This window comes from Cyprinodon tularosa, unplaced genomic scaffold, assembly GCF_016077235.1.
Source record: "Cyprinodon tularosa strain WSP-4 unplaced genomic scaffold, ASM1607723v1 ctg417, whole genome shotgun sequence".
NCBI lineage: Eukaryota > Metazoa > Chordata > Actinopteri > Cyprinodontiformes > Cyprinodontidae > Cyprinodon > Cyprinodon tularosa.
Window position 1 is genome coordinate 1,172,201 of NW_024039138.1, and position 13,847 is coordinate 1,186,047.

General features: G+C 36.4%; 1 protein-coding gene across 1 annotated transcript in view; it reads left to right on the forward strand.

The window, feature by feature from the left end:
* The first annotated feature begins 751 nt into the window (after nt 1-751).
* The window catches only part of LOC119792283 (DNA-binding protein SATB2-like), a 28,977-nt gene continuing 15,881 nt past the window's right edge, over nt 752-13,847 (forward strand). Inside the window, exons 1-5 of the mRNA XM_038298861.1 lie at nt 752-908; nt 5,736-5,984; nt 9,008-9,187; nt 12,111-12,237; nt 13,153-13,276. Coding sequence (XP_038154789.1) covers nt 5,780-5,984; nt 9,008-9,187; nt 12,111-12,237; nt 13,153-13,276 — 636 coding nt within the window. The 5' untranslated portion in view covers nt 752-908; nt 5,736-5,779. The remainder of the gene's footprint in view (nt 909-5,735; nt 5,985-9,007; nt 9,188-12,110; nt 12,238-13,152; nt 13,277-13,847) is intronic.

Consider the following 13,847-nt stretch of genomic DNA (forward strand, 5'->3'; position numbering starts at 1 on the left):
CGCACGTGTTTAAGCAGGTACAGGGTTGTGCATGTGCATTTTTAAAAAGTTGAGAGGGCGGGTCTTTCAAAAATTTGTAAAAAATCCAACACTATAAATTTAAGAAATTTAATACCAGTAAGTAAAAAGAAACCTTGCAAACAAGCACATATTTTTCAAAGGATAATGGATAATACATCAATAAAGCCGAATAAGTTACTTTAGGTGAAATCAGGGGCTTTAATAAATCATTTAGGCCATTTTCCCAAAGAGGCACCAATTTATTGAATATTTTTGTTTTTGTTTGCATTTTACCAGCAAAGGGGATCAAGTACTATGAAGTGAGCCCAAAACTTGGGAAATAAATGGCTAGAACTTTTCTCTTGTTGAAATGTATGAATGTTCACCCACTATACGGAACAAAGGTGCGACATTTGCATATGAATCACCGTCCTCCATTTCATCATCTTATCTCGTTCTCTGCCTTTGCAGCATCTGGGACATTAATAAGCTTTTCTAAATCTGTCACCCCATTACTCATTTATGGTTTGAAAGGAATTAAGAAACATCTCAAATTCTTCCTTGAGTGATCCAAAGCTAAACATCTACTTCATAGTTTTCTTTTTATCTAAATATTGTTTATCATACAAAAACACATTTGTCCATACATGCCATTTTGGCTTAAGATTCCCCTCCCTCCTTTCCTTTCCTCCCTCCCTCCCTTCTTTCTCTACATGTGTCATTTTACAAATCCTTACCCCGCCAGCAGAAGCAGTCTGTCCTCATCACTCCTGTGTGCACCTACCTCCTGCTCTGTGTTCTGTCAGGAAGAAAGCGGGAAACGTTGGGAAATTCACATCATTTCAGGCTGGATTCACTTGTTTTCACCAATGGATGGAGTTCGTCGCCCCACTCACACTTCCTGAAAAGTAAGTAGACATTTACAAAAAAATAAAAATTGTCTGGGTTATGAGGGCTTTTTATAATGAAAATTGCATAAAAAGCATTTCATAACTAAAAAATTATTACTTTCTATACAACAAAATTTGACCCTATAGTAAGTTAACACATTTGTTATAATTTGCATACAGCAAAATATCAAAATAAACATTTTTTTAACACTTAATTAAACCAGAAGTTCCTTTATATTCAAAAAGGTGTTCTCCTGGTTGATAACTTTAAAATTAAAATATTGACACTAAATTTTTGCGCTCATTCTGAAAGAAAAAGTTTTCTTTTTTTGTTTTAAGAGTAAAACAAAACAATGATAGTCCAGATAAACATTTTAGCTAATATTCTATACAGTTGAATCCTTAATAGTGCAATGAATAAACATGCACTTGAAGATACAAAAAAATATATATTTTATGTATTTTCTTTTTCAATTTTACTTTAAAACCTCAAACTTAACTTTTATGAGTGTTTCACTTTTAGGGCAAACGTGTTTTTTCCCTCCCTCTTAAAGGTATTTTTACTTAAATTCTGCAAGTGGTTGAGCAGCTGCAGCTAATTAAATGATTAATATGTCGGATTAAGCATGCATATGAGCATTAACAAAGGGCCGATTTGTTGTTTTTCCTCTCACATTTTGGTTTTTAGTGCTTCACTTGGCACACCTGGATCAAACAGAGCCATTATTAGTTTGATTTTATTAGCCGCAGGTGTGTTTTCCGCCGCTGTGAACTCAGGAGCTGTTTATGCTTCTCTAAGTGGAAACTAACCATACAGTGAGTGATAAACAGTATTTATGTATGCTGAATTTCTTACAGCAATATGAGCATATAGGAAATTATGTTTATTTGCTTTAAAGACTTTTTTTTTAATTCAGAGATGTTTCAATGGAACTTCCTTTTAAAGAACACTTTAAACACATTTTCCAACTCAAAGCATATAGCACAATACTTTATGGTAAAATAATACTTACATCTTAAATTCAACATTTATATTGGAAAAAAATGTTAAATTGTTAATATTTAAAAGTTTTTTCTTTTAATTTTTGATGGTTTTCAGGTTGAATAAGCAAAATTTAACAACTTTGTTCATCTGCTTGAACACAAAATTATAGGAAGAGACATTTTAATTACGGTAGTCTATTTATTGATACAAGTAAAGAATTATAAGAATCTGGTGACTCCTAATATGTATTTTTGGGAAAATGTTGAGGAATTTCAAGTACTTAATCCTTCTTAACGTATAGTTGTATTTTTTTTCTAAATGCATGTGGATTCTATTGCAAAATCTTATTGTTCTTTATGAAATAGACATCTACTTTGTATGTTTAATCAGAATTGATCTAGAGAAGAACTACGTAAATCAAAAGGGTAATTAAGGCATCATTTTTGAAGCACAAAAAATTTAAGGTGAATGCCTTTTTCATAAGAGATATAAAGAGATTTAACCAACTTGTATGTTGCTTCCTATATTGATTCCTCCCAAAAACCTTCCATAACTGATTTAAAAAAACTTCTCCTACATTAGATCCTTGTGAAACTCATGTCATAGATTCCCTGAACTCACTTAAGAGTGATTTCTTCAGACCAGGATGCATTGTAAAAATCCTTAAACCCCGACCCCAGACCCTTTACTTTTAACGCTGTCCTTATAAATCAGCTTTTATGTACGATTTGTCATGCAGTGGCTACCGGGTGTGTGACATTTGTCCTCCATGTGCGCTTGTAAAGTGAACAGTCTTGGGACTGTGTGGTCTCTCTAGCTGTAATACAGTATGTTGCTTGATGTGAGTTTTATGTGCAGTAGGCCTTTATTGTGTGTCTTTTTGTTTGATATTGTGTAATGGATGATAATTAGGTTTAATGTTTGAATTTATCTTTTTATAAAAATATTTATACTTTTATATTTTGCTTTCTCTGCAGATTTTGGGGTCCGTTTAGAAGTGACTGAAGCTTATAACTGTTTTATTGCATTTTTTTCCCCCTCAGAACACACAGAAAAAACCTATATCTGCAAATATATGTGGCAAACGCATTTTGTTATCCTACTATCTACCAATGATGGATTCCATACTTGTTTTTTTTTTTTGCCAATGCTTTTATACTTTAAGAACCGTATTAAGAAAAAGACAACTTTTTTTTTTTTTTTCTCACCATGCTTCTTTTTATTGACGTTGCATACTTATTTCTCATGCAAAAGCTTTTCCTGTGTGTTCTTCGAACACCACAACCATCTTTTTTTTCTGTTCCCACATTTTATGTCTCCCTCATTAATGGCTTGATAATTGCTCTCGTTAGAGGAGGAAATATGAAGCAGGGGAAGGGGGGGCAATTATAATCCATTACCCCAAATATTCCAAAAACGTGTTTATTAGAAGCAGATGAAACTCAAGCTGAGGGAACACTTTGTATGTCTGAGCTGCATTAGACCTTCCTCTGTGCTAAAATGCATATTTGAGGTTGTTTAGTGAGAATTGGGGGGGAAGTTGATTTCAGATGGGTTTTTTTTAAGGGTTTTCCTGGATGGGGTCATTAAATTATGGTAAAGGATTGATGGGTGAATTAGAAAAGGCAGCGTGGGATGGACAGCTGCACCCAGAGGGACACTGATGGGAGGAGATCGGCCTCTCGGTGATGTAACATCTGTTGTGGAGAAACATAAGAGGCAGGACGTTTTTGGGGAAATATTGGCCACAAACTGAACAAAAATGTACAAATAAAATGTAGAACCTAATTGGAAAATGATGATCAGGTTGTTTTTAGACTTTTTTTTTTTTTGTAAAGGAGGATCTGGAATAAATATCTTCCTAAATGTTGTTAAAGTAATTAGGAATCATCAGAAAGTCTCATTTTTTATGTCTTCCTGGCTGTTAAGGCTGGCTGTTTATTCATGTATTCAACAAAAAAAAAAAAAAAATTGTTTTTTTGGACTAAGCTTTGTGGTCATGTTGATGTGCTGGGACCAGATTTATGTCTTTGTAATTAAAATACAAGGTGCAAAAATGGGGAAACGTGTTTAGTTTACTAGTTTCTCTTCTGGTTTTTTTTCTATCAAGTATAAAAGAAATGTTGGACATCTGTGCTTTAGGAGTAAGAATATCATTGTATGACGCTGCTGTAAAATTCACTAGATTTAGTGAGACGATCCCCACATAAACAATCCATCATTGTTACTGCTGCTAAAATAACATGATTTATACCTAGATGATCTATAAAATCAGTCTTTTAGTTGGAAAAGCTCATTCAACATGAACTTTTCTTCTGCATTCTTTTAAGGAAATTCCTAGCTGGTCATTTTGACTATCTGCTCTGTTAGCTACCTGCAGTCAACTGTTCTTCATTGTATTTAGACACCTTCATCTCAAATGTTTAATTGTTAATTTAAAGTGAACAGAGGATATAGTAGCCCCCTTTTGCAGCTGGCTCTCAAGCTGTGCTTAGCAGCAAGTGGTGAGGGCCAACTATTTAGGTCCTTCTAGCACTTAATTCAAAGGATGCTGAGCCGACAGCGAAACTCTGAAGTTTTGCAACTAAAACCTTCAAACTTTAAAAAACCTTAACACTAAGAAGCAGTTTTATTTTAGAATAAGATTAGCTTTTATCCTTGAAACTGCTTCTTTGTTTGCAGTGATACATAAGTGCTATTTGTCAGACCTGACTGAGCATTGTTTTATATTACAGAGCTGTAAAATGCAACATTTTATTTCCAACTTTCATAAAGATTTATAGACCCGTTAATCACAAGATGCACAGCAGAAGAGGGCTGTCTGGAATAAAAAAATAACAAAAACAACTATATCCCAGGGAAATGCTACTCAAAATTAAATTATCCGTCCATGCATCCAGATCATTTTATTTAATAAGGTTTCTTGATGATTTTTTTTCAAGAACTGTGAATCTAGAAAGGATTTTGAAAAGATTAGAGAATATGTCTTAAAACATTTCTAAATTTATGATTCCAATTTTTTAGCTTGGTAAGAAAAACATAATTTGCAGTCTACTTTGGAAGTGTGTTTTTTTTGTTTTTTTGTTTTTTGTTACCATTTTATTTATTCTTACGACCTCACTATAAATCTGGAGTTCAATTAAAATTATAAATATTTTTTATTTCATAAATTTGGCACACAAAAAAAGAGGAAAAAAACTTTTTGGAGTGCAAAAAGTTGTGTTAACTTAAAGTCAAACAAAAAACACAATAAAATGTTTGAAAATCTGGTAAAACTCTGCTTGAACTGTCCAAAAAGTAACACTTTTAAACTTTATTGCATAAAAATGTCCTGAATCTTTTTTTTTCTGGGTTTACAAAAAAGGCTGTAATGTTGCAATCTCCACCTTTGTGCAACTGAAACTAAAGAAATCCATCCAGATATGTGAGAACAGATATTCTGAGAGGAAGATCAAACACAGACACTTAAAATGACTACATGAGCTGAGTTTTATTTATTTGTAACTACAGTGCATTGTTATAATGTTCCATCCACGCCTTAAACGCCTTCACGTCTTTCATTCTAGCCTGTTGTGTACTCCTGTGTCTAAACAGAGGATAATAAACAGTTCTGTATTTAGTCTGCTGTGGCTGCCCAAACCTTTTTTTCTGTAAATAACTAAACTATTTTTTGGTTGTATCAGCTGGAGAGAAGCAGAATCAGATTACATATCGTAAGTTGGTAAAATTATGAGCAGTTTCATATCAGAACGGACGGTTCTGCCTGTGCTGTGAAATCCCGCTAAGTGTTTAGCAATTTTCAAGACGTCTCTAAATATTTTATTCGAGTTTCAATAGGTCTTTTTTTTATTTTTACACAGCTTCCTACACCGTGCTGGGAGCTCCTCTGGAAATTTATACTGGGATGGAGCACAGTGGAGGAACAGGAGGGGGGTCGGAGAGCCCGGAGCTTCAGGACCGGCCCAGTCCAGAGGAGAGAGCGGCAAAACCTGAGAGCCCAGCCTCTAGCGGGCCCTTACAGTGCAAGATGAGCCATTTAGAGGTGAACGGAAGCCCAGCTAACCCACAGATCCAACAGAATGGCAGCACGCCACTGAGGCCATTAGGAGGTAAGGTGGCATTGGTTACATGTTTTGCATTAGGTGACTTTTTTTAGAAATCCATTTATTAATGGTATGCATAAATCTATTTACCTTGAATTTAAGCATAATGCTGCAGACTTTATTTGAATGCATGAAAAATCTTGAAGAACTATATCTGTTTATGCTACACAAACCAGAAAAAAATGGCTTGCATTGATAATGTAAAGCGTTCTACTCATGCACAACACCTGACTTTTGTCCAATGATTTTGATTTTTGGGAATAATCTGTTCCTTCAAATCAGGATGAACCATGTAAAATATTGTCTTTATTCACTTAAAGTCCGATTTGGCAGCATGATGATTTTTAAAGACTGATATTAGGACTACTTAATTTAATCCGATTAATTTATTATTGAAATAATCGTCATCTAATTAAGTAATTGATAAATGGGTAACTGGAGTATAGAGACTGTAATATATGCTTTTAGCTGTCAGAGCAAACCACTTAGAGCTCTAATTATATCAAAATTGTAAAAAACATATGAACATTTTGCGTTTAAGATTTTATAAATGTGTTTTTGTCTGTCAAGATGCTCTATTCAGAACTGAAGTAGAAGATTTTAGGCTTCACCTGGTTCAATTTTGTAAAAAATCTCCTTTAAGGCACCTCTTGCTATCCGACTATCAATCAATTAATTGCATAAATAATCGACAGATTAATTGAATTGCAAAATAATCATTTGTTGTGGCCTTAATTTATTTATATATTGTTTTCAAATGGATCAAGAACTGATTGGTTAATTTGGACAACTCTGGATATTGAAATATGGCTCAGAGGAAAGTAAAGCAAAATATCACGTTTTTGTCCTTAAAAAGTTTAAAGTTGGGTATTAAGCCTAAAAGTAGATGTGTAGTGATTGTTTTTGTCAAACTGACTTGTCTTAAATTGATATTTGTATCGAAAAGAGACCATCCTTCAATTGGTCAGGAAAAAGAAGGATGAAAATAGTCAAACCAAAAAAAAAAAGCACTTTTAGAGCTGCAAGCTGACCAGAGTGCACATTAAAATCCCTCAGCTAGAGGTGCTGGTCATTCTCTCATGGTGAGAACATAATCATACATCATCACAAAACTCTATCTGTTCACATACACACACAGACACATTCTGCCGCTGCCTCTCTCCACCCTTCCACCGAGCGGTCTGGTTATTGGCCGATGGCGTGCCTGGTGCTGCTGTGGTTTTTGGCTCTGGCTGATGTGTCCCGTCCTCGTCAGGAGGAGGATTGATAGCCTGCTAATTAACAGCCCCTGTGGGACACGCTGGTGTACTGGATGGGTGTGAACTGCTCCACAGCTTGGAGAGGCCCTAAGGAGGAAAAAAATGAAAGCGTCCAACCAAACGTGCTCGAACCAGCCGTACAACTAGAGTGGTGATGTTGCTCCTGAGGCCTGCATTCAGTGCTTTAATAGTGGTCCTGGAAGCAAGTTTAACCCATGTGGGATTTAATGTGTGGTTCAAGCTTAAATGCAGTTGTGCAATGTTACGACGAGCTGCATTCGCAGAGTGGGCTCCTCAGTTTACCCAGAGTTTTACGGAGAGACCACCAGGCTGGCTTTCTGCTGCAGCACTGACTGAACTGAAATTATGACATCAGACAAGTCAAAATGAAATTATCAATCCACATCGTCATCTTCAGATCTGCAGCATTATAATGTCAAAATATACTTCTGTTTTTAACTTTTAACTAAACTAATGCCTGATATGTGATAAAGATCCAGTGACTGAATCCGATGGCTTTATTTTGGATCACGTTGGCCGCAGATTCACAAGCTGATTAATTTGTATCGGGACATATTTTCTGATATTGGGAATGACTGTATTGCTGCCAAAACAGATCCAAGGATCTCAATAGCGTAAAATCACGCTGATATTGTCATTTTTTGTTTTTTTTGAGTGTGTTGGGCCATTGACTGACATCTGGGCTTCCTCATTGGGAATTTCAGCAAAGCTGAAACTTTTAGAATAGCATTGAAAATATGCCCGTACCCTGACTCGATTAAGCGTAATAGCCATAGAAACTGTTTTTCTAAACACATTTACCTTTCTATTTGCACACATTGAGGGAAGCGCTGTAAAAAGCGAATCCCTGCCCCGTACTGCCATCAGCTGACCGAGGCAGATGAGCACATGATTGCCAATTCAGCAGTGCTATATTTGGCAACTTTCAAAAAAGCTAAAATGAGCAACAAACTTCTGGAACAACAATCACATGGTGGCAAAACTGGTCACAAACAACCCTGCAGTCAAGACTTCTAGAGAAAATGTGTTAGAAGAATAAGTGGAGTAGATCCATATTCTCTTTTGAGTTTTTTCTTGAGTTTTATATACAGCTTGAGAAATACTGCAAAGTGTTTGACAAAACACTGAATATTTGATCATATTAATGAGTGTAATGTATCCTGCATAAGATTGTAATAAAATAAACCGTGTAGTAGATTACACTAAAAAGAGAAGAGCTAAGAAATGGCAACATCACAGTTGGCGTCCATTTCAATGAAACAAAGTCTGTAAAATGGAAATCAGAGGGTATTACACATTTTATTTTATTTTTTATTGATTAATTGAATAGGTTCCTGTTTTTTGTTATACATAAAACCATGTTTAAAGATGCATAAGAAAAGGTTTTGGTTTATTTAATATTCAACACAGCTGGCACAATAAATAACTCCACCAACAACCTTCTTTGTGTTATGGAAAGAGAAAACTCAAGTTTTTAAGAAATAGCCACTTATTAATGAATTGTTAGATTGTCTGTCATTCATTCATTTATTGATTCATGCATCCCTGGTGAACACTATTGTAAGAAACGCCTCCAAAGCATGATGCTACCATCACTGTGTTTTACTGTAGTGATGATGTATTTTTTTAAGTTTTCCAAAATTCTGTTTTTTTGTTGTTGTTTTTTTAGTTTTCTATGCCATTCTTGCCATAAACCCCACACTTTTCAGATAACTTGCTAAAAAGTGTTATTTGTGTTTAATATCATAGGTTTGATGATCCCGGTCTACTGTGTGGTGGAGCAAGCCGATGCAGCCAGCGACTTCGAGAGCCGTGGCGACCGTCACGCTGAGTTTGTGCTAGTTCGGAAAGATGTGCTGTTCACGCAGCTGGTGGAAACGGCACTCGTTGCCCTTGGATACTCGCACAACTCTGCCGTGCAGGCTCGGGGTAGGTCCACTGAGGAGTTTTATTAAACCTTGTTATTATGAATGTATTTTGCACTTATTCTTTTAGATTCTTCTATTGTTGCTTGTATAAGAAAATAACTTTTAAGGTTCAAGGGGTTTTACAAATTTTTTTTTTTACTCATGTTCTGAGGTTTGAAACACAGGTTTTGTGAAACGGCATTGCCGACTTGAATAAAATGTAAAATATCAGGGGTATTATGGAAACGTGCCGTCATGATGCTGCTGTCATCACACCAGTCATACCTTAAATGTTGTTTACCTCCCGCACAGCCTTTTTTACAATACCAAATGTTTTCTTCCTGATAAGTTTGCTTCCAGTCTGTTTTATCTTCCCCTACTTTGGCAAAATAGGAAGCTTTACCCCCAACATGCCATGTATTAAGTGCTCCTCTCTTAGTTGATCTACTTCAAAGGGATACATTTCTTGCCCACCTTTTGTTACTGATGAGCAATTAATGATGTCCAGAAGCAGCTGAATAGAAAGGTGACTGTTTCCCAGATTTGCCCGCTCTATCAGCGAGCAGAAAACATCAGGGCGATGCAGAAAAGGTATTTTAAAGATAAAACCTGTCTGCTGTCTTATCTCCTCCAGTGATCTGCCCACTCGGCATCATGATGGCTAACCCCGACAATCCTATCTGACCATCTCAGCGCCACACTATCCCCCCCATCAGTCTAAGATCTGAACCAGAAGTTGATTGTGTTTAATTCGCGATAAGCAGAAGCCTTCACACGCTTCCACAGGGACACACACACGCGCGCACAGAAACTGGAAGCACAGCAGTTTGGCATTCCTGGTGTCTCCCGTAAACACAGGCCACTCTAACCAACAGGCCAACGCCCTGCGACCCACCTCCCCCCTCCTTCACCTCTCCTAAATAGCTAGGTTTTGTTCTAAAAAATAAGCCTTTTCTATTCAAATAAATAATTTTTGGCTGGAGTCATGCATTTTTTTTTTCCAGCAGTGTGGTTGCAACCAAAATTATACAGAGACTCTTCTATTTTCTTCTGTGATTGAATTGCATCTTCCATGGCCCTGACTAGATGAGTATTTATAAACTCCTAACAACGTTTCACTGGTATTTTCTTTTAGTTGCTCAAAATAAGCAATTTTTTAGGAGGGATTCGTGGCTGCAACTGGTTATTATATAAGGTGAGGTGACTTGCTAAATAATAAAATCAAAACTGGGACCCTTATGGACTATTCCAAGATATACATTATTGGATAAGCCTAATGAAAGTAATCAGCCAATTGTGGCTATTATTACCTCTGCAAAGGAGGTTTTGTTTTCATACATATTTGTTTGTCTGTTTGCAGGGTGACTGCATCATTTTTTAATAAATTTTTTACCGGAAGTTTACCTTGTGCCAAGGAACGGTCCATAAAATTTGGCTGATAATCCAGATCAAAATCTAAATACATGATTTACAAGATTTTTTGTCTTTGTTATTCTGAAGACAAAAAATAGAATAGAATTGAAAATCATAAATTATTGTCCCACAATGGGGAAATTCTGGTGTTTATGAATACAAATAACAGAAGAAAGGGGAGCCATGCCTTAACACAAGTCTCACTCTGCTGATAATAAAAGAAAGCAGAGGGAATGGAGATGAGAGCAGAACACACACCAGAGGCTGCAGGCACATGCTTTGCCTTATGAACTTATAAAAGGATTTTAATTCAATCTTTACAATGGATGTGCCTCATGCTAAGAAATTATAAATTAAAATTTGGTAATGATCCAGATATTGTGCAAGTTTTAGCAATAGGTTTAATTTACAGTAAGAGGCAAAGTTTGCTAGCTGATGTATGAATGTATATTTGGTTATAGTTCTGTAAAGAAATCCATCGGTTAATGTAGTTTTCTTGGCTTCAGGATTATTAAATACCAATTTTTAAAAAAGAAACTAAACCTGGATCTGGAATCGTAATTTTTCTGACTAATTGAGTGATAAATGACCCAAAAAGTCTGAAACTAACTAAAATCATTCACCTGTCAGTTACTAGGTTGAGTTTTCAGAAATTGTTTCCTGTACTGCTCCCATTTTGATGAGTGTTTCTAAAATAGATGGCACATAAAGCTTTAGTTAGAGAAATCTGTCAAGAGCAGAGGTGCTCAACTCCATCCTGCATGTTTTAGATCCGTCACCTCACTAGATGCCAATGATGACTTAGACTAAGACAACTGTTATTGTTATTTTGTATACACACTGTATACAAAACGAAATTTCATTTAGTACAGCTTTTCAAACCGTAAATGAACATTTCCATACCATAAACTGCAGCAGTGATCAAATTTAAACAGAGTTGGAGAAAATATATGGTGCAAAAAAACGCATTGATGTGGAAGTTCAGAGCATTAATAAATGATGGCTAAACAGGCTATTTTTTAGCTGAACCACAACATCTTAAGCAGATGAGTTGAAGCGGGATAGTGATTAAATGTGCACTATGCTACTTTTGATTGACATAATAGTGATTAGCATTACCCTTTACCTACCTGTTGCTGCACCCTGCCTGTCAGTTGAGATGTTAGGAACCATTTCCAGTCGCAGTGCATAACAGTTACATGAACACCGCTTCATATTTTAAATTAGTTCCCTTAGTTTCACACTGTTTTATTTTATTACCTGGAGTCTAAACAGAGTTCCTTTTGGTTTTGACCGCCATCCAAAATCAAAGAGGCATCTGCACACACGAACAGGGCTACACAACCTGGGTTTGATTTTAAGAGCTTCCAATGTGATTAACTCTGTTTACGTTTGCATTTCCTGTCAGGAATGGAGTTGAGGCCAGGTGAGCTTTTGGCTGATGCTCCAAGGCCAAAGAGTTGAGCGAACGGCAGTGAAAGAACAAGCCCTTTGTTTATCAGTCTGTTTGCTGCGTTTGTGTTTGTATGCAGGCATTATTAAAGTAGGACGATGGAAGCCGATGCCCATCCATTACTTGACGGACGCACCAGAGGCAACGGTGGCGGACATGTTGTTGGATGTTTACCACATGGTGACGCTGCGGATCCTTCTGCACAGGTCAGCAGGTTGACTGCTGTTTATACTTCCCATTAAAAACATGAAGAAATTTAGAAGACATTCAAACAGAAGTAAAAGATAAGCTAATCTGCTGCAGAGAGAATATTTATCTTCTCCTTTTTTCTATATATATTAGTGGAGCTTATGTATAGATCGAAGTCTCATTGCTATTTTTTACCTTGAGTTGTAGAAAATTCAGTTTTGTTTTTCTTTTTTATTCCCTGATTCAACCAGAAAAGGAATAGTTTCAATAAATGATTGAAACATTAGGATATTAATTTGATGAGTGTATTTTTCTTACTAATGGATGCTGCGACAGATTTGTGTTGAAATTATAAAAAAAATGTGGGACAACATTCCCTATTTAAAGGTATAGTGGAGGATTTTCACCAATTGAAAAGACCCGCCCTCTCCCCTTGCACATGCACAACCCTGTATCTGCTCCTGACAGAGAACACCTATTAAACGATAATCCATTTCTCCTTGTGAACGCTCTGTTTACAAGTTGCTGTTTGCATCGCTCATACAAGCTTACTTTCCAAAAGATTTGCAATGTTTACACTACGTCAGACTCCAGTAAAGAAAATAGGGACGAGCACGCAGGACGACCTTATTTGAATATATCACCAGAATGATTGACAGTTGGGAGGACCTCTAATTTTGATGATCCACCCAGAAAAACAACATCCTTCACTATACCTTAAAGACTAGACATTGAAGGGGCCCAAATTCTTTCTCTCTCCTTCTTTCATGAGTAAAATGGTTTAATTTAGGATTAAGATCAATCCTAATTTGGCTCTTGAACTAATGAGGACCAATGAGTTTACTTACTGCTTACCGTTGTTTAGGATCTCCGATTTATGACCAAACAAATATTTTCCGCATCAGCTGTAAATTGATGTCCTTTTATTGCAGCTTTTCTCGACTGGAGGAGCTGCCATCAGAGCAGTGGACTCATGCCACGGTGAGAAACGCCTTGAAAGAGCTCCTCAGAGAAACCAACCAGAGTGCTTTGGCTAAGGAGTGTCCTCTCTCCCAGGTAACTGCTTTAGGACCACACTACACTCCAAAAAAAAAAAAAAAAAAAGGAATCAGGCGATGATCCTCTTCAAAAAACCTTGAGTTGCAGCTCTATGCACCATTCTTGATTCAGCCCTCTCTTTCTTTATATTTTGGTGATTTCCAAAGAGCTAAAACTAGATTGCAAACTTCTTTTTGTTTGAGTCAAGTGTAAGAAATTGCTATAAATGTTCTGTTTGGTTGCTTTTTTATTGTAGCACCATCTAAGAGCAATAGTGATACAACAATATTAACATTAAGAGGAAGGTTTCACTTAAAAACACTTCCTTCCAACCTTTCCAACTGGTTTAGATCCCTTCAGATAAAGTATTCAGGGTTGGTTTTGTTCAGTTTGTGCATCATGCATTCTTGCACACAAATGTGCAAGCAGAGATAGCCAAGACGCTGCAAAGTATTTTCTCTAAACACATGTTTCATCATCAGTTCACCACACATTTAGTGCAGTATGTAATCTGACTCAGTCACACGTGCAAATATCGATACCGTCCCATGGGAAAGGATGCGAGCACGCACACCTCAATTATCCCGCT